At 41.5% G+C, this 21,621-nt stretch overlaps 1 protein-coding gene across 1 annotated transcript in view; it reads right to left on the bottom strand.

Moving 5' to 3' along the window:
• COL25A1 (collagen type XXV alpha 1 chain) overlaps positions 1-21,621 on the bottom strand; it is a 438,508-nt gene that overhangs the window by 404,637 nt on the left and 12,250 nt on the right. Inside the window, exons 4-5 of the mRNA XM_039542396.1 lie at positions 9,719-10,087; positions 8,737-8,806 (exon numbers count right to left, since the gene is read on the bottom strand). Coding sequence (XP_039398330.1) covers positions 8,737-8,806; positions 9,719-10,087 — 439 coding nt within the window. The remainder of the gene's footprint in view (positions 1-8,736; positions 8,807-9,718; positions 10,088-21,621) is intronic.

Genomic DNA, 21,621 nt, shown 5'->3' with positions numbered 1-21,621 from the left:
TAAATAGTAGGGCAGACCATTCTGATTAGACATGGGATTCCCCAACAACTCCAGGCTGTCCACTGCCTTCCCTCCAAGACTACGTTGCCATGGTCTGGCTCTCAGCCTACTCTGGGCACATACCCATTACACAACATGAAAAACTGCATAGAGGGACTTACTGATCCTCTGAGAATTCACACTGAATTTTGTATGATGAGAAGAAAATATGCCCCTCAGAGCAGCTGTTCTCTGATCCCTTCCAGCTTCTTTAGCTACGTTCCTCAGCTGAGCTTGTGCATCATTGCCGAAGGAGGCTACCCAACAGGATGCAGATACTCCTTTCTCCCCTGCATGGCCCAATTCTACACCTTCCACAGAGCATTTGTGAGTTTTTATTCCATTTCAGATTGCATGGTAGAGGGGAGCACATGGGCCAAAGGTCAGCTTCTCCAAAATGGGATCCCTGCGTTTTTTTCCAAAAGACCCTTTTCCTCCCCATGTTTACTGGAAGTGTATTTATTTTTAATATGAAGCATTTAGAGACACATTGGCCCAGATCTTCAAAGGTATTTAGGTTCCTAACTTCCAGTGAAATCATACTGGGCCACGGTGACTTCAGATGTACATGTACTTGTACTGCACACATTAACTGCAAGATAATCCACAACCAAAGCCAGAGTATGAACTTAATGTTTAAAGAAGACTGTTTAAAGTATAAGGGGCTAATTTTGAATGTGGGGGCCTCAATCTGTCTTCACTTTTTACATCTGCAAATATTTGCATAAATTGTAGAAAGCCCTAAAATCACAGGATCCATAGTATTTTCATATTTGTGATTTTCTCTTTTCTCCATAAGATTACGGCAGTTTTTTGCTATGTTACTACTTAATTACGTATGATCAGAAGCAGGTCGCACTATAGCTGGAATTATTTAAAGTTATTCCATATGTGTTGGTTTTCCTTTTTTTTTATTTCAAATTTTTAAAAACATTTTATGGAAAGAACAGCAAAAACATTCCCATGCAAGCAAAAAAAGAAGAAAAAGAGAAGAAAAAAAAGAAACAAACCCATAGACTGGGATGCCATCCTTGTGAGCGCTTGCTATACAAGTAGTTCCATTGATTCCATAGCAAGCTACTGCTGAATGTGAATGGGGGTGGCAGAATCTGGCTCTGATTGGGCCACATTTTCAGAACTTGTTGTATAAATTGCACCCCAAATATTGCACACAGAAAACCTACAATGGCATGTACACGTAATGACCCATCTAGACACACACAATCATCCAGTCTGCACGAGCAAATACAAGCTGTGTGGGCAAGTGAACGTTTTGCCTGGGCAGTTTAGGCAGTCTGTTTTGAAAACTTGACACTTTTCATTTTTTATCATGGTCTCACAAACTGTCTCTTTCCTTAACTGGGCACAGCTCTCTGACTTTGATTTTGATTCTAATAGGAAAACTTGACAGAGGCTACAAGCGTTCAGAAAGCAAGTCTACAAGAGGACACTAACTAGAGTACATTTTTTTCCTAACGGTTTGCTGCAGCTTTAGTTTTATGCGAAAGGGGGAGCTCTTCCAGCCCATATTACTCTACCTGTCCTTAACCATCTTCTTAAATGAGGTGGGCGATCAGATTGCCATTCTGTTGAAGACTTCTAGGAAAGCTAGCAGGGTAATCAACTGAAATGATTAAGCGTGGGGGGGAGGGGAGAAATCCCTCTGTACACTGGCATTCCTTAAAGGGCTGTAACTAGTGCTATGCGTAATAGAGCTGTGTGTGTTAAAAATAAAATAAATTGTTCAAAAAGCTCAATAACCTGAACAGAGAAATTTTATTATTCTACCTACAAAGGCATTTAGAGAATTGCTATGGTCAGCCAAGCTGTCTTCCAAAGCTAGCTGGTTATTACAGTATTGAGCATAACAGCAAATCACTGAAGTGTTCAATCCTGCAGTTAGCTTGGCTGGCTGCAGCAAGTTAAATTAGAAGGGCATCAGAAAGAGCACCGCTCCATCCTACAGTAATGCCACTATTTTAGCATCATAGTCAGTAGAATGTAGCACCAGTCAGTTCAATGTACCAACATTTAACTGGAGAAAAGCTCAGTAGAACTTTGACTAAACCAAACTGAACATATCCAAGCTTTAAAGACTTCAGGTGGGAATGAAGCATGCCATTATAAACAGAAGATTTGATTCTGTTTATCATACAAAGTTTAATACAAGGGTCAAATAATTAAATAGCTATTCAGGCCTTTTTTGGAAGCTGAAGTTAAATATTTTTCTAAACTTGTTTGACAAAGCAGAGCAACTCCAGTAAGATGTAATCCAAGACTCTAAAAGGACCTTATTAATAAAACATATGGGACCAAATTACCATTTGGTGCAATACCGCTGAAGTCAATAGAGTTACACAGGAGATGAATTTGGTGCATAGTGTTGTCAATCATCCTTCCTTTAATCATCCTTATGTTTCATTCATCACATTGTACACATTCCCCCACAGCGAAGAGATTTGAAAGGTCACATCTTAGCCAATAAAATCATTTGTGTGTACTATGGGGAAAAACAGTAACCTTAAGCAGTCATCCAAAAGTGACAACAGATTACTCAGAAGGTTGCATACTACTGCACATCAAAGATCATCTGTGCTGAGGAACTGGAATCAAAGAATCAGTGAAAGTATGAAAGAGGAAATAAAAGCATTGTCAGAAAAAATTAACATTAAGGAAGAGAATTGCATTCACAAAACAGCTGATGCAGAGCCATCAAGGAAATAAGTAGTTCTGGGAGCTGGGATATGATACCACACTGCTGGATTTTTAAATAATAGGGGAAATTATTCTGATATTTTCTATATCATCCCTACTTTCCTTCAGGATTCCCCAAACCTGCAAATATTAATTTGTCTCCCCTTATTTTTACTTCTTTAGTTTCTGTAGGACTACTTCACTGTGGTCGTAATAAAGACTACATACCCTGCTGATGTCAATTTCTGGCTTCTTTTTATCTCTGAAAGTGGATTTCTCCTCTATTCTTTCAGTCTTATTACTTGTAATACTCCAGTAAACAACCTTAATGGAACACTGACAATTAGAAATGTGCTGTTGTTCCGCCTGTACTGTATATCCCACTTCAGCTGCTGGCACTGTCCTTATAGGCTGATACAGACCTTATCCTTTTAGGAGAACAAAAATAGCACTGGTATGCAAAGAAAATACATTGGTTTCATGCACCCATACTAATATCACAATAAATCTGATGCATATGTTATATAAGAATGTTAGTATCTGTAAAGTACAATTCTTTCACAATAAGAACTATAAATTATAAACAGAGTTGGACAAACTGGAACTGTACATCCCTGAAAAACCTGGCCTACAACTGAGCATGCTTACATACAACAGCACCAGAGCAAAGTTGATAGCCTGACTGTAGCAGATAGCACAGTGAACTGGAAGGCACTTCTAATGCCAAACCATGGAGATCTCTGACACTGGGATGGAGAATCAAGGTGACATGATTTCAGAAACAGCACAAAATAGCTGATGGCAGAAGAGTGAAGAAAGAGGAGCTGGAGAATTATGATGGTGACCAGAGACTGAAAATGATTTCAAGCTACAGGTATCTGAACACACAGGACAAAGGTGGGAAAATGTGAGAAAATGAGAGAAAAAAAGAACAAAAGAACATAAAAAAATACCCTCTCATGCAAAAAAGGGAAAGGAAAAAGCAAACTAAACTAAACTTTGGTTTGGCCACTGGAGATACTGTCAGCTACCCAGGGATTCAAGTAATTGAACTTAGCTAAAGGTTCCAGAAAAACAGAATAATGAAAAATAAACAATCGTTTTATAGTTAAGCTATAAATACACATAATGCAAGTGCAATAGAAGTTAGACATGGAAAAGACCTGCTATGTTACCACATAGCCCATCCTTTTGACAGTGCAGAATTAAACAGATAAAGGGTACATAGACATTCGGGACTAGACTGCGTAGCCAAGTCTCATTTGTACAATATTGTAAAACAAAGGCTAAGTAAAAAATGACACATTTATTCAGGTCTTCCTTGAAAGTTTAAGTTAAATATTTTTTCAATGACTGTTGGCCAAACTGAGCACGTGCAGTAAGATTTAATAATAGCTCCAAATCTTTTGAAGGACACTCTTAATAAAATGGATAGGGCCAAATTAATCCCTGCTGTATGGGACTACTCATGTAAGTGCTCACCATCATGCATATGGAATGCACAATCTTGCACTTACAAGGATGTATGACACATTTCATATAAAACAAATCCTATTTATCTTGATTTTTATGTTTTCTTATGTTCATTTACTGTTAATGATTTCATTATAACCATACTACTTGCTGCAGTTGGATTTTTTAAAAATCAGACAGGTTAAAAAAATTGCAGGCTAGAAATAGCAAGACCAATTTTGGAAAAGCTGATGCTGTTTCACCATGAAAGAAACTGTACCTGCCTCAGAAATGGGTGTACCACACTTGCATTTTGAAGGCTAATAAGATATTTTTAAAACGCTATAGGAACATTAAACAACTGCATGGAATTTCACCCACTATGTTATATAAAAGCTGTTTGTAATGTTGCTATGTTTAGCCATCACATATCGAGCTGCAGTACCCAGCTAAGACTGACTCATCCTGTGTTTTTACATTTTTCAGCTTCCCTTCAATCTACCAGTAACTCTCAGAAAGTGGTTAACCATAAAAACTTTTTTCTCCCACAGACACTTTTAGCGTTTTAATTCAGTGTTATTCTTGTATCAGACTACTTTCTTGTACAAGTGCCACCAGACAATTCCTACTTTCACTTAAATCAGTAATACTATTTAGGGCCAGATTCTGATAATCTTATGCTGATAGTATGACACTCTTACATATGCCAAGTAGCATCTTACTCCACAAGTAGTCTCACTGAAGACAACTCATGGAGTAAGGCACTAGTCAACATGAGTAAGGGTATACAGACTTAAGTGCTTTGCTGAATATGATGACAGCATCCTCTGGCAAAGAGTTCCACAGGTTGACTGCATTTTATTACAAGTCAACATACTGAATTTTTTACAGACATACTGATTTTTTAAAAGATTCCTAACAATTGGGAAATAGATAATATCTAAGCAAAAAAAAAAGTGTCCTGCTAGCAGGGTCACTGGAATAATTTTGATAGTGGGAGTGCTGGTGATGGAAACCATGGAAACCATATATTTGGTGTTTGTTATTACTACTTCAAGCGAGTGGGTGTGGCAGCCCCCCCAGCTCCAGCACCACTGCCTGCTAGGGCAAAAGACCCATGAAAAGTAAATTATGTAATGTTTAGTGACCCAGTTTGTTTCCCAGTCCCCTGGGTGGAGGGCACCTTGCCAGAATTTACTGTAGTGCTAGTTGCAAGTGTAGGGTTAAACTGGCTCACTCATTATGTCTGAGGTAATTAAAGAGGAATGTTAGTATGCATTTAGATTTCAAACTTTATTGTTCTGATTTGTGAGGGGAAGGAATGCCTACTACTGTCATTTGAAAATTCTGTAAACATTATTGAACTTACCTATTTTCAGTGCCTGGTTTTAGCCCCACATTATTGAAATCAAAACATTAATGTCCCTGATGTTAAACAAGCTTTTCATTGTGTAGCTTTTTACTAATAAAAAAAGCATAATTAGAAAAACATGTTTAGCGTAGCTGTCCAGTTTTTAGAAGAGAAAACAAAGCACTATTTATTCTAGACAAGAAGATTAAGCCCCCCATTTGGCTAAAAGGATCCACACGAGTATGGCCTTTCAAATTATGAAAGTTGAGAATCTGGCTTCCCTCTGTCCAAGCTATTCAAAACCCATTTTCCTTTGAACATGTGAGTTCCTATCACGGACAACCACAAGGGGATGAATAACTCAAGCTAATGAGATCCACACCAGTTGCAGAAGTTTAACAACAAGTCAGAGATCAGATTCTCACCCCTTTTCTCTGCAGATTGAATTTCCCTCTCTCACTTTGATAGAGGATGATATAACCTACTTTTAAATAATCTTCATTTCTCTTTGAAACGCAGAACACTGGAAGACTATCTTGGTGGCCACTTGGCAGCTGACTTGCTCCTAGAGTATTGGTGTCAAAGGACCACTTCTGCATGTCCTGTGAAGTTCTCCTTAAAATCAGATCTAATGTTCATATATCTTACTACTATGTAGACCTAGTTAGGAATTGAGGGAACTAAGCAGAACAGCAAAAGTGGGATTGTGCAGTCGTGGTAAAGACACTATTTACTCTTCTGAATCAGGATTGGGCTTTGCAGGTGCCAAGCCACAGAAGCCCACTGAGTTTCCATGATTCCATTCCTGCTAAGCCAAACACTTCCCTAAATAGCGAGTTTCAAGTTTGTAATGGAAATGTTATATATATATATATTTTTTTTTCCCCAAAGAAAGCCCTTCATGGAGAGTTAAAGACCAATCCTAACTGAAAATTAGTCAATTATTTTAAAGATTTTACTTTAAAAAGACAATTTAGTATATGTGAAAAGTATATTGCCTGCGTGGGTAAAGAAATATTTCTTTATACATAGAACAAATACCATATGGGCAACAGCAGTACATTACTCTCCCCCACTTTCCTACTCTGTAGAAGGAGAAGCACCTTCTACAGTTGCTAAGGCACCGTTGTTTTGCCTTTGTGTCTATTCAGTCCTTCTCCTCTGTGCTCAGACTGCCAAAACAACGTCATTTTGATGTGGACAACCGTCCACTGGGAATGCAGATGAGAGCATCAAATCATTTTAAATAGTCTAAAATGTAGCCATCACATGGTGCTAACTTTCAATCACTATAAACCAGCCTCCAAACTGAAATAGTTACAAAGAGGTGAAAAGCTCTGTATCTTATTTCTAATCCTCTGACCAGCTAGTCCTCTTTGTAAAATATTTTTGCCAGTTCATATTAATTATCCTAATCTGATAGATCTACATTACCCAACATGAAACATGTTTCCCAACATATTGTATTTTGACATATGCCATCTGATTTATGCCATGCCTTCTAGTGAGGATCGTTGGAAATATTCTAGTGCTTGCAATCTGTTTGATACAATATAATGGAATGTATTGCATAAAAATAAAGTACATTCAGGTAAAAACTGGTATTATGTGGAGCTCTAGTGGTAGTAAGGAAGTAAAGCAGCACATAACACCAAATGAGACAATGGCAGAGGACACCCAGAGCCTGAAAATAGAATAGTTGGAAAATGACAAGATTAATTTAAAAGAGTTAACATGAAAAGAGAAAACTGTTTGATGCTTCAGGGTTATGGAATATAACTCTGTGTATAAGCATAACACTGTTCTTTAGTGCTAAATCTTGAACTTCATCAATCTTCCTATAGTTAGGCATTAGGAATATCAAACCCAGGCTGTATGCACGACTCATTTTTTTTGGTTGATAAAATTACTATTGCTTTCCGCACTACACCCCCCCAATTTGATAATATTTCTTACTGAAACTAGTCCTATTCCAACATTCATATGCCCCATTTCATGCTAGTTGCTAAGATTTCTATATACGATAGTAAAAAAAAAAAAAGTACTATCATTGCATTATCAGCAAAATACTATACCAACTGTCACACGGAGTTTCATCCCTGAGGTTCAATAATCCCTTGAAGTCGATGAGTTTGTCATGAGTTAATCCCTTGACTAGAAGAGCTCCTTCCTTAAATACCTACTTTGCAGTCTCACATCCTACTGACATACAAATAGTTTATAAAAAACACACGTCAAATATTACCTCATTATATTCCATCTCTCTATGCATGTCAACATCCCCATCTTTTAAATAAAGAGCCATTTTTCTCAACACAATACATCTAGAGCATACTGTACCTCCATGGTGCCCCATCACACACAATGTGTGCCAGTGTCCCTACAGCACCTACTGAACACCAGCATTATCTTCGTAATTTCTGAGAAGTCAACATGGTCTGTTGTATATATCAACAGAAGTCTAATAAATAAAATAAAATTAATCTTCAGCAGTTACCTAAAAAAATAGCACCAGACCACAAGTAGTAGAGAACACAACACAGAAAGGACCATAAAACTCTTGTCTGGGTCCACAAGCAACTGATCCTAGCACAACAGAACTCAACTCTGAAATCCTTATTCAGACAACACTGCCACTGAAATTCTTGGGAGTACTGCCTGAGTAAGGACATCAGGATTGGGTCCACATTCCTTAAAAGAATATACAGTATGAGACAGTCACTTTCTAAAATACCATATTATCCATGATGAAGAAAAAAAACAGATAACTGAAAAGTTCATAGGTACACTAGGGCAGATTTAAAAAGGAACTCTAAAGTTATTTTTAATCTGTTTAAAGCTGCATGTACTTAATATATTGCATTCTCCTCTTCAAAAAAGCCAGAGGCATATAGGGAATATAGTTCTTCTCATTAAGCTAATGCATAGGCTTGATTACACTTTTTAAGCATCCACTGGCCAAATTTTATTTTCATTAATATTTTTTTCTAATCTTATGCCACCCCACGATGGAAACAGGGTAACATTTGGGGCTTTATCTTCTCTCTCTCAAAGGTTCAGTTGTTTATTAAAAGCTGTGTCCCCCATGTTATATTTAATATTTGTTGTTATTACATCTATGTCTGACAGACAAAGGATAAAAAAAAAAAAGTCAAAATCCTCTGACTCCAAGGAAACATTTCAAAGTTGTTCCTGTTTACCTGCTGGGCAGTTGCACTCTGGAGGCGCTTCTCTTGCTATTCTTATTTTTGCCAAATGCTCGTAGGATTTCTGTGGGGGAAAGGAGAAACATTAGCCAACTTGGTAAGCATTAGCTCACTCCATTACAGCCAGGATTATAGACTTGCATGTGTTAAACTATGATTTACAACTATTTGAAAGACTGCATAACTAATGATGACTTCTTTACTTGGACTTGATCCAAACTGTATCAGTGACCTAAACACCCCCAACCACAACTTGAGCATTTCTCTCACACACACGAGAACTGAGTTTCTACCCATCACAGCTTCACTTGTGTGGTTTTACATCTCCATACAAACTACCTCTTCCCCCACACGTAGCATTTAGTGCATATGGATTAAATGTAGAAACCTGGGGTCCTCGGGTGAGAGAAGAGTCAATCATAACATTATACTCAAAGGTTAACTACTCTATCAGGGTAATTTCAGACTCTGCTGTCAAATGGACTAGAGAGATCCTTATGACAGCCCTTTGAAACCCACACCTTACTTTAACAGCCACATCCAAGGGCTTCTTTTCAAGCCTTAACTTTAGATACTCTTGTATCCAACCCACCCCAAGTAAAGCATTTACTGGGAGCAATAATATTCAATAAAGGGACTTCCCTTAATCTCCATGGGATCATATTATTTTTTAACCCTGGGCAAGAGTCCCTGTCTCTTGAGTTCTCTCTCTACTCTCTGCCACACACACATTTGGCAATTTCACTTTACTGCAAGTGCCCAATGTTTCTTTCTAGCCTTTCCAGGAATGGTCCCCCTCACTCATCTACCCCCACCCCAACCCCTACTTTCATTTCCAGCATAAATCCCGGGGAATAGGTTTGCTCACATCCGTGAAGCAGAAACTCATGTTGGAAATGGCTAATTAAAGGTCCGGCATAGGACATCCCAGTCCCACCCATGTCCAGACCCACAGACAACACCACGTCTTCCACACCTGAGCTAGAAGTCGCTCCACTTTTTCTTGCATCATTGAATTTAACTGATCCAGGGAGAAGCCGGGCAGCAGCTGGTAAGAAGCAGCAGCAGCAGCAGAGAAGTCCCCTTGGGCGCTCTCGATGGCAGAGACCCTCGCGTGTAGATCACTGGTCTTCACCCCCAGATACACACAGGAGGCTACAGCCACCACTGACAGGAAAGCAGCCAGCAGCGAACTGGAGGGCAGAGTCCAGCTAGGACAGCAGCGCTGTCCCCCAAGGCAGCTCGGCTCCCCGTTGCCATCCTGTCTTTTGGTTTCTTGGCTTGTCCCCAACATGCTTTTCCACGCTGTAGATGCAGCAGTTTTTCCTCCCCCCATTGGGGGCAACTAGTTTACAGAGGCAAAAAAATAAAAAAATAAAAAACAGCTGAAAAAAATAAAGCAAAAGCCCAGAAATGGGTTACACGCTTTTAATGCAAGGAGAGAGCACGCAGCAGAGCCTTCATTGCCAACCTCACCAGGGCACCCCGGGAGGGATCAAAAACCAACCATCCAGCGGGAGAGAGGGCGAGACCCCAGAAAACCAGCCGGGCAAAACCAAAGCAGCAGGGTGGGTTTGGGAGTGTTTCACACCCCCGACCCGCCTGGAGAAAAGCCTTTGCGAAGTATCCCAAGCGTGGCGCCTGCAAACGCCTGGCGCTTGTCAGCGAGATTTCAGGTGCACGGGGAGGAGATGGGGCGGTAGAGGGGCGCCCCTCCCGGAGATGGAGCGGGCGGACTTGTTGCTTCCCCTTCTCCCCTCCACCTGGCTCGCCCCCTAAGAGGAGGTTCAGTTCAAGAGGCACGGCACGGCGAGGGGGAACCCAGCAAGTGGCTGCAGCCCCGCGGCTCCCCAGCCCCCCGTCTGCGGGTGTGCGAGCCCTGAATATCCCTCACGCTGTATGTGTGTCAGTAGCACAGCGCGGCGGCGGCGGCTTCCCCTCTCCCGCTCTCCCCTCCGAACTGGCCACAGCTCCCGCTGCACGCCGCCTCCAAGCCCCCGACAGAACCTCCCGGGCCTCATTAACATAATTTATTCACCTAGTCCGAGGGGAGGTCGCTCAGCCCCTCACCCAGCGGGCAGACGGGGGATTCGGCTCTTCGCGTAATTTATGCAGAATCCCGGGCCGCTCACCCAAAGCTGGTTGGCTGCGCCCGACCGTTCATTAGCCTAACGGGCTCGGACGGGCCGCTTGCGGGGCGGGGAGGAACTGGGGTAGGGGCTGCTCCAAGCGGGGCCACCATGGAGCACCCGACCCTGCTTCAGGCTCCTGTCCCCGCGCTGCGGGGGGGGTGCTCCGGAGCTCGGCCCGAAAGAACCTGGTAGCAGTTTACGTGAGCGATACTAGAACTCTGCCGTGTCCGTGGGGAGAGGTGGAGGGTGTGTGGCTTAAGGACAGGACTTGGCTCGGTCCCTGATTCTGCCACCAACTCCCTGTGAAACCGTGGGCAATAGCACTACTTTCTGATACTCAGCATTTTCCCCTCCACAGCCCTCTAAGTGTAAAGCATCATTACCTGGGGAAACTGAGGCGCCGAACCTTTATGTGACTTGCCCCAGGTCCCGTGGCCATGCAGGTTGGTCTGCACTGCAATAAATCACCAGCGGCTGGCCTCTGGCAGCTGACTAATGCTAGTGTAGATGTTGCTGCTCAGGCTGGAGCTGAGGCTCTGGGACCTGCCAGGGATCCCCAGACAGCTGAGCCCAGCAAGCCCTAGACAGCTGACACAGGCCAGCTGCAGGTGTTCTATTGCAGTGTAGACATACCCTCCATGGCCAAATCAGGAACAGAACCAGGTTTTCCAATACCATGCCCCATCAAGTAACCACTCTCTGAGTCACTCAGTTTCCCTGTCTGTAAAACAGGAGAGAGAATACTTGCATACTTTCACAGGGGATGAATAAGAGGGTGTTATGATACATAATTCATTAATATATATAGAATTCCCCAGCAGTATTCTTCAGTTGCCCTTTCTAAAGTGGATGCATGACACTTTTTAAGAATGAAAAGGACAATTGTGTGTACAATTAAGTTGCTATTTGCAAAATGTGTGCACTCAAACATATTGAGTAGAGTCTCTTTTTTCAAGGTGCTTCTTTTTTTCAAATTCTGTATCACTTGAGAGATTGGTACTTCTTCCCCTATCCTATGCTTGTGTAGTCATTTTAGCTATTTTTTGTTTTGTTTTTCCTGTGTTTTTGCTTCTCCGCTCTTGCACACACTAATGAATTTCCATTATTCCTGTTTTGTATGACTAGAAAAGAAGCGTTAACATGTACTGAATTGCCACATGACCTAGTGACTAGTTCAGTTTTTGTGCTCCCTCTATCTCTTTCCTGCTAACACTGCATTTACCTGTTGGCTTTTGTTTACCATTTTACCCTCATCACAATGTAGTTGAGAGAGTTGCTGCTGACTAAAACTAATGCTTAGCACTTATACAGCACTTTTCATGCTCAGCAAACTTTTCAAACACTAAAGGGCCTGATAGTAGAGTCCTTATTCACCCTGGTGAGCGCATATGGAAATATTCTCAGGAAAGACAATACAGGTACTCACATGAGAAAGTGCTCACGTACTCAATAAGGACTCCATAATCTGATTTCAAATAGATTAGCAGAGTTGGTCAGACAATACAGAAGGTGATTTGTAAATATTTTCCAAACACAAAAGCAGCAAATTCAGGAGAGGGTTGTTTTATTTTGGTGGAATCTTTCATTGTTTAGGAATATTCAGACAGGGACTGCTATCATGAAAACATTTGCAAATCCCAACAGTTTTGTCCATTCTAGCATAAACAATTATTTGTCTGAAAATTTGTAGCAGAAGTGTATTATTCATTAGTTACCCATTTGCTATTTGTCATTTGTTGTTTTTTTTCCTTTAAAGTTCTGGGTTCCCAGTCAGGGAGCAAAACTAATCCCATGTGAGTGTAGGTGATCAGTCACTCACTATAAATAATGAACTGTTGAAATGAACAGTTTACAACCCCCCCATAAGTCAAAATAACACAATCTGTTCAGTCAACACAGATGAATAATGAATACTTTCTTAGGCTTAGTTCAAACACTAGTTGCTAGCAGTGAAGAGCTAAATTTGCAACAAACATCATTTGCAATGCATAACCTGACCATGTGAAACAATCTTCACAACACCCCTCCCTGTGGTAAGGGAGCATTGTTATCTCCGTTTTACAGCTGGGAATACTAAGGCAGAGAGAAGTTAAGTGTCTTGATTAAGGCCACTGAGGAAGCCACTATTAAAGCCAAGATTATTCCTGTGCCTCTAAACAGTATTCTGCTATATTTTGCACTATATCAAGAGTAAGTACCACTTCACACAGAGTAAGGTGAAATTCTCCCTTGAGGTCCATGGTGGAAATGGCAGTTTATTTCCATTTCAGTGTAAAAACAGCCTCTCTCTAGATCCTTCCATGCCCCAAGCAGGGGTTAACATTAGCCATAAATCACATCTGACTTGGTATAATATGAAAAGGGACTACTGTTTGGCTAAAGAGGGGTGTTTGTGCATCTCTGCTCCATAGCCTACCATCTTGAATTTGGATTAAATTAGGGTAATGCACACAATATTCCATGCCAGCATGAACTAATTAGTGCACAACTGCAACCTTAGATGTGAAACCACTAGTCACATCAGTACATCTTCATACATTATAAAGGTCACCAAGCAACCCTCAGCAATCCAGTTCACCATGTTCCTATTGGACAACTGGTTCCTCTCACACCATATGTCCCTGTAGTGAGGCAGCCTGGTTCCCAGGTGCCCCAGAAGGAGAAGAGCCCAGCCGGAGGCCGGACTGGGCAGAGCTACAGGGTTCTGGGCCCGCCCTGCAAAGGGTCAAGCCCCGACCCGGAAGTATAAAGGCGGACCCTCCAGGCTCAGTAAGCTGCCAGCCATCGGCAAGGCTGGATGTCCACGACCAAGCTCCCACCGGAGAGGCAGTAGAAGGCAGCAGCCAACCCAGCCTTCCCCTCACTCCCACTACCCAGAGGAGGACTGGCTGAGCCTGCCCCGCACCTGCTACCCAGAGGAGGACTGGCTGAGCCTGCCCCGCACCTGCTACCCAGAGGAGCCGATGCTGGTGGACCCCCCTGCCGAAGCCATGACGACACAGGTACCAAGGGAGGGGGAGATTGGAAGTGGCCCGGGGATAGCCGACCCCAGTCTGGCTGCAGCAGACCCTGAGCCTATGTTAGTGTGTTGCGGCCAGGATTCCCACTGACTGCAGCGGATCCATTCCGCTGCTAGGGCCCCGGGCTGGGACGCGGTGGAGTGGGTGGGCCTGTGTCCCCCCTGCCACCCCACTCACGGGTGGCAGTCTCCCCCCTCACCCCAACGCTCAGGCATAGAAGCCTGGACTTACCTGTTGGCTGCTCAGCCCTGCCTGAGGGTCTGAGCCCTGAACTGCTGGCTGCCCCGCCCTGCGCAAGGGCCTGGGCTCATAGATTAACGGTTTGTGTGCTCAGCCCTGCCTGGGGGTCTGAGCCCCGCACCTGTGTTTGTGGCCCGCCCTGAGCCAGGGCTCGGGTCTGGGGGACTCATGGACCGGACCACTCGCCTGTAGTGAGGCAGCCTGGTTCCCAGGTGCCCCGAAGGCAAAGAGCGACCCCTCACCTGACAAGGGGACCCGTACACACAGACCCTTACAGTCCCTCATACCTATGTCCAGAAAAGTCATGAGAAACCTTTAACTTTCTATTGTGCAAAGCATATAAGGACTGCTACTGTGCTAGAATTAAAAAAAAAAGTCCCTTGCAACTCATGGATACCTAAAATGCCCCTTATACTCTTGATTGCGTAGTCAGCCATCCCCTTATAGACTGTTGGTCACACATGTTGTCCCTGCCTGTTCTGCCTTCAAAAAATGAGAACCAGTCTACGGCATCCCTCATGAAAATACATCTGCTAATGTCACTCCCAAACTGTGAGGAATGTGGCAAAGGACAAAGATATCCAGGGCCAAATCTCCTGCCCTACTGTGATTAACATAAGCAACATTTTCTTTATTACAAAATCCTAGGTCAGAAATGGTTTGCTTTCTGGACAAATATTGTCATAAGCATTTGCAACAGATAAAGATGAGATAGAATTAAAATCTCTATTGGCTTGGTTGCCATCTGCACATAATTCATATTGTCTGTGAAACAGACAATTGTGTAACTGTGGGCAAATGCATGACAATAGGGTGATCTTTGTGTTTCTCTTTCACAAAAAGAGCCTGAAAAACCATCGTAGAGGCTTCTTCATTCACCTGCCCATGCTCACCCATGTGGCTAATACCAGGTTGGGATGTCTTGCTTCCAGAGTGTGAACAGTAAGGCAGTAAGTACGGAACAAATGCAATTAGTGCACTGAATCCGTATGAATGAGGACATAACAATGGGTGTGTAACTATAATTTTCTTTGGTTACCCTCTTCTACCTGATAGACACCCTGAACAGAAAGGATTCAGTAAGTGTACTATCCTCACATTATATATTGGATATAATATAATAATGGATAACCATTAGATATGTAAGATACTCACTCTTCACTGAACATAACACATTGCAGGTCACTGGACCAACAGGATCAGGCCATGACACTTTCCTTTTGTTTTCTTTCTACAAGCTACAGGGAAAATCCATGACCTGCATCTCTCTCAATGCCAGTGGACCTTGTTTTCATTTTGGACCCATCATGATGTCAGAGCTAAGACTGCATCTATTTGGAGCCATCATCAAGACTGAAGCCAGCTTTCCATATTGCTTTTGAGTATATTATTCATCAAGTGAGGAAACTTTTTTTCATTTTTGTTTTTAAAAAAAACCTCAAACTTATTTGGAAGTGTTGTTTTATTGATGCTGATTTCATGTTTTTGAATTACAAGGGATAACTAGGTCCAAACAGTCAAGCTCCTGCTTCAGAAGTGAAACAGGTAGCAGGTCATTTGAGTGAACAGTAATTTAACCACTCTGAAACAGTAACTGTACCTCAGATATAGTTGATCAGATTAAGTGTATTCTATTTACATTCGGATTATAGAATCTGTTCTGTATTTGGTAACTAATTAGAACAAGGCAGCTTGAAGTAAGAACTGTATCCCAAATATTACAGAGCAAGCTATTTACCTATACAGGTAAAATACAAGAAATCCCAGATCTGCAGCAGAAATTCAAAAGGCAGATAAAAAAATAAGGAAGAGGCTTCTAAATAAGATCTATTGAGCTGATGGTGCTCAAAGACTCAAGGCAACGTTGCTCTCTTGACAGGAAGAGGTTGCTCTTCCTGACTCCTTTGAAGAGCCAAATCACTAAATGCCACATTTCAGCAGATCTTGTGTATGACCAGGACAGAGGAACTTGTACCAAATGCTACTGTCTGATTTTCACTGATCTGTATTGGAGATGTGGATGGGGTTGGCAGATATGCAGTTCTGCCAGACACGGCTAGTGTCTGAATTTTTCTGTATTTTTTACTTCCACAGTGTGCCTCATTCCAGCTGATCAATATATAACTGCATTTCTTTACCAGATACAACATAGACCTCTGATTAGAAGCATGCAAGAATAAATCAATAAAATAAACAATCTGCTGAAGCTACAGGCTTCCCTGAGCTTAGGCAACATTTGTATCTATGGTCAAGAAATGCAGGAGACAAACTAGACAAGAGTTAACTACAAATTTTGGTTTTTTTGGATTCTGCCTTGGGGGTCTGGTTCCACATCTAGAGAATGAAGATTTAAAAAAGAGTTAATGCAGTCACCAAAACTTCAAGATGGAATTTTAGCCTGATATTCCAAATGTTGCTGTGGTTAAATTGGTTTTATATAATACCTGGATGTGAATCCTAGATCTTGGCTCTTGCTTCCTCCTTCCACTCTTCTCTATTCCACCCTTTTTCCAGAGAGGAACTCACCTTCTGCTCACATGGTTTAAAATTCACATGATACCTGTCTGGGAAATCACACTCTGGAGTTCTGAAGACTTATTTATTGCATTAATTGGCCTTAACACTGCAGCCCATGAATTATTACACTCCGAAGTTCTCCTATTTGACATTTTTGTAGTAGAGGGAGTGGCATTTCATGGCATGAGGCAGATCACATGCCAGCTTTCTAACTACAGCATGACACCTAAACTGTAACATTCATTTCACAGAGACTTGCCACAGAATGCTGCAAACCTCCAGGTTGCTTAGTAATGTCTTTCACTCACTCAGCCTGATTCACCCCACTGAGAGCAGAGAAGTGCAGTTTGCTTGCTCTGTACCCATTAGGCCAGAAACACCCAGTGGAAAATTCACCTGCTAGCAAAAGGAAATGCAGTAGCACTGTTGCTACCCTCAGCCAGGGAAGGGAAGTTTTAGTGAAAACTCTGCCACCTGAAAGTGCACTCGATGGACTGTTCATTTCCCTGTGCACTTTGTGGGTCATACCAGTGGGCTTCAGGCCCATCAGCAGAGCTCACATCTGCATGGCTCAGATAGGGTAGCACACAATCTGGCCAGTAAGGCAGATCTAAGGGCTTGTTGACACAGCGGGCTCTACAGGGCTGAGATTTAAGTGCACTAATATATTGCACATTAACTGGTCCATGCAGACCCTGTTGGTGCTCACTGTTCCCTAGTGCACCAACTGTTTCAAACAGCACTATGTTAATCAATCATAAAATCATAGGACTGGAAGGGACTTAGAGGTCATCTAGTCCCGTCTCCTGCACTCATGGCAGGACTAAATATTATCTAGACCATCCCAGACAGGTGTTTGTCTAACCTGCTCTTAAAAATTCCACATCCTCCCTGGGCAATTTATTCCAATGCTTAACCACCCTGACAGTTATGAAGTTTTTCCTAATGTCCAACCTACACTGCTCTTACTGCAATTTAAGACCATTGCTTCCTGTCCTATCCTGAGAGGTTAAGGAGAATAATTTTTCTCCCTCCTCTTTGTAACAACCTTTTATGTACTTGAAAACTTATGTCCCCTCTCAGTCTTCTCTTCTCCAGACTAACAATCCCAATTTTTTAAACCTTCCCTCAGAGGTTGTTTTCTAGACCTTTAATAATTTGTTACTCTTCTCTGGACTTTTCCAATTTGTCCACATCTTTCCTGAAATGTGGTACCCAGAATCCAGTTGAGGCCTAATCAGTGCAGAGTAGAGCAGAAGAATTAATTCTTGTGTCTTGTTTACAACATTCCTTTGCTTTTTTTGCAAGTGTTACACTGTTGACTCATATTTAGCTTGTGATCTACTATGAACCCCAATTCCCTTTCCATAGTGCTCCTTCCTAGGCAGTCATTTCCAATTTTGTATGCGTGCAACTGATTGTTCCTTCCTAAGTGGAGTACTTTGCATTTGTCCATACTGAATTTAATCCTATTTACTTCAGACCATTTCTCCAGTTTGTCCAAATCATTTTGAATTTTAATCCTAGCCTTCAAAGCACTTGCAACCCCTACCAGTTTGGTATTGTCCACAAATTTTATAAGTACTCTCTATGCCTTTATCTAAATCATTGATCACAGAACCAGACCCAAAACTGATCCCTGTGGGACCTCACTTGATATCCCCTTCCAACTTGACTGTAAGCCACTGATAACTACTCCTTGGGAACTGTCTTCCAACCAGTTATGCACCCACCTTACAGTAGCTCCATCTAGGTTTGTTTCCATTGTTTGTTTATGAGATGGTCATGCAAGACAGTATCAAGAGCCTTACTAAAGTCAAGATATATCACATCTACCACTTCCCCCCATCCACTAAGTGTGTTACCCTGTCAAAGAAAGCTATTAGGTTGGTTTAACATGATTTGTTCTTGATAAGTAACAGTCAGCATGGATTTATCACCTTATAATCTTCTAGCTATTTGGAAATTGATTGCTTAATTATTTGCTCCACTGTCTTTCCAGGTACTGAAGTTAAACTGACTTGTCTGTAATTCCCCAAAGAATAAATCCACTTTCTATTTCTATAGCATTGTTCATGTGAATGTATTATAGATCACTTCACAACAGATAGAAATCTATCCTGTGTTTTTTAGAACCTCAAATATTCACTAATGCTAGCTTTACAACTGACATTTGGGAAATCCTGGCAGGAGGCCAAAAATGAATGGCGAACCACAGTCAGAAATGGAATGAGGAGACCAGACTTGATAATCTTGGACTGAAAGAGGCTTGCTATGACTCCAGGATAGTTAGTTTCCCCAAGTGCTCTGCTCTATTATTTTTATTTACATATATAGCACCATTGATATGTATGGACTTTTGCAGACAAATATGAGGACACGGTCCCTGCCCCAAACAGTGAATAATCTGAGGACTCAATCCTAAAAACACTTACACTCATGCATAATTTTACATGAGTAGCCCAATCCAAGTCAAGGAGTAAAGTTAAAACAGGCACTAAAGTATTTGAAAGAGCAGGGCCTATACAGAAAACATATAGAGAAGGAGCAGGAGATGGGATGTGGCAAGAAGCACATGATAGAGAAGTGCTATTTGCCACTTGTCTTATTAATTCCACCATTTTATTTGGAGCTTTTTGGCGGTCTGTTTTGTTTTCCTGTTGGGTCAATGTCAAATGGTTTTTTATATAAAGAGCATCCATATACTTTGGCTAAAATTTTGTTTTAGAGAGTAATGAAAAAGAAGAATGAACAAAACATACTCTCCTTTACAGGGCACAATGTGTGCCCCTCATCTGTAAAAACTACATCAACTCTGAAGATAAAAGGCTTATGTTCCTCCACTGCAAGAAGAATTATTTAGAATGGGGGAAAAAAACAAACTGTGGGAGTAGAATTTGATTTATTAAAATGGAAAATGAAGAGTAATGGGCGAGGGAGAACATAAGAGTTATTGGAAGGGATTTGAAACGAGTGAGGGAGCCATTTAGGCTGGGAGTTTTGCCATTTGCCAAGGTGGATTGTGTCTGCTCTAATTGGGGACAAAGCAGTTGAGATTTAGTAGATGATCTGGAATAAAATATTTTACCACTAACACTACCAGCTTTCTCTCATTTCTATAGTTACTGCCATAACCCTGTCTAGGATTATGTATTATTCTCCCTCTAACCAATTTTATAAGGATTAACTATCAAGATGTTAACATCCCTATCAAGATGTTCAGCACCCTCAGTCTCAGCCATTTAAAACTTCCCTTCTTGCTACCTTTACTGCTTCCTTTGCCATCTTAAGCCCTTTATGCTATATCCATTGCTAAATCTGCATATATGTTATGCTACTAAATCTGCAGTAGGAAGTCTTTAATGCTTTAAGATATTTTATTTTTCCAGTCAGTTCTAGATCCCCTTATTTCACTGAGGTCTGAATAGAGATGGCTCCATCCCTCAGTTTAACCTCAGTTGGGAAAGGTGAGAAGGCTGCTCTGTGTATCAGTAAACAGGCCCTTGCTCAAGTATCAGTGTTTTACCAAAACTCTAAGCAGTTGCAATATGAGAGGAAACTTTATGGCTTGACCTAGTTCCATTTCAGGGTTGTTGCTCCTTATTTTGTGGACGTTAACAAGACCCTGAAGATAAAAGATGGTGAATGGCAAAGTTTTCTAGGTTACCATGATATATTTTCATTTCTACCCCAAATCACCCCCACAAGAACTCTATTCATTCCCTAGTTCTGATTACAAACTACAGGTTTTTCTGATTTTGCATAAAGGAAGCCTCAGAAAGAAAGCAGGACTCCTGGCAAGAGCACCATGCATAGAATGAGGTGTTCCAATGCAGAACAGAGAAACATTAAGTACCTTTGAGGATTTGGGCCTCAGTAGCTAGGAAATTGTTAGGAGAAGGCAATCTGGATGGTTTCTTGCCTTTGTTCAGAGTCCAATTTCTAGATGAAGTGTGGGCGGAACATCCTCTTTCCTCAGCACCAAGACACCACTGTGAAAGCACTCCCGAATGTTAATCTTCAGCACTAACATATTCAAGAGAGAATTCTTCATGGAATGGTGACCTCAATATCAAGAATCTGTTCTTAATGTATTTCTATGTGCAGCGATGTAATAACCACTCCTTTCTGAAATTCTCTGGGCTTACTCTTATTTAAAATTATTAAAGAGTTCAGTGAGATATAAACAGTCTTTATTATCAGTAAAATGTTGAGAAACTAGTTTTCCCCCTAGCTGTAAAGAGAAGTTATCAAGCTAAAAGAAACACGATGACCGGTACATTGTCATGAATCAATTTACTCTGAGGTAGCAGAAGGTTTAGTAAAGACCTGTGCTGCTCCGAAATCTTCCTGGTGAGGAATTTGTTTTTTCCCCTTTTGATAAAAACACAGAGAAAATAGGCCTGTCAGTAAAAGTTAGCCCCTTCAAGAGTCTATGGATAGCCAGGAGCTCATATGACCTAGGTAATTCAATTCCCATATTTGCTTGGGAGTTTTGTCTCCATCATCCTGACCCCCCCGGGCCAACATCTCTCAGAGCATTTTTTGGTATATTTCAGAGGTACAGACTTCCCACATTCTTTCCATACACTCCCTCTAACTTATGTTTTAGACTAGTTCTATAATTTGTAGATGAGGAACAAGTCCAAGATGAATTCAAGAGTTTGTCTTCCCCCACATGCCTTGCCTACCTGCAAGTTTAAATCTTTGCTAGTAATATCGATCTTTAGCCCCAGCTAATGATGGTTAAGTTGAGAAGCAGATGGGTGGGGATAGCTGACTGAAAGTCGGTGGGTTAACTAACTAGCACATGCATCAAAAAAATTCTTCAGCCACAGAATTCCAGGCCTTTTTCCTTCAGGACTTCAGCTAGAGATCAGGTGATAATTGAAAATAACGTGGTCCTCTCAAAAAAAAAAAAGGTCAGTTAAGCTGGAAAGATGCTATTTTTTGAGAGACCATATTCTCTT

This window comes from Mauremys reevesii, linkage group 5, assembly GCF_016161935.1.
Source record: "Mauremys reevesii isolate NIE-2019 linkage group 5, ASM1616193v1, whole genome shotgun sequence".
NCBI classification, from domain to species: Eukaryota; Metazoa; Chordata; order Testudines; family Geoemydidae; genus Mauremys; species Mauremys reevesii.
The sequence above is the reverse complement of the archived record's forward strand: the minus strand, read 5'-3'. Positions and strand labels throughout refer to the sequence as shown.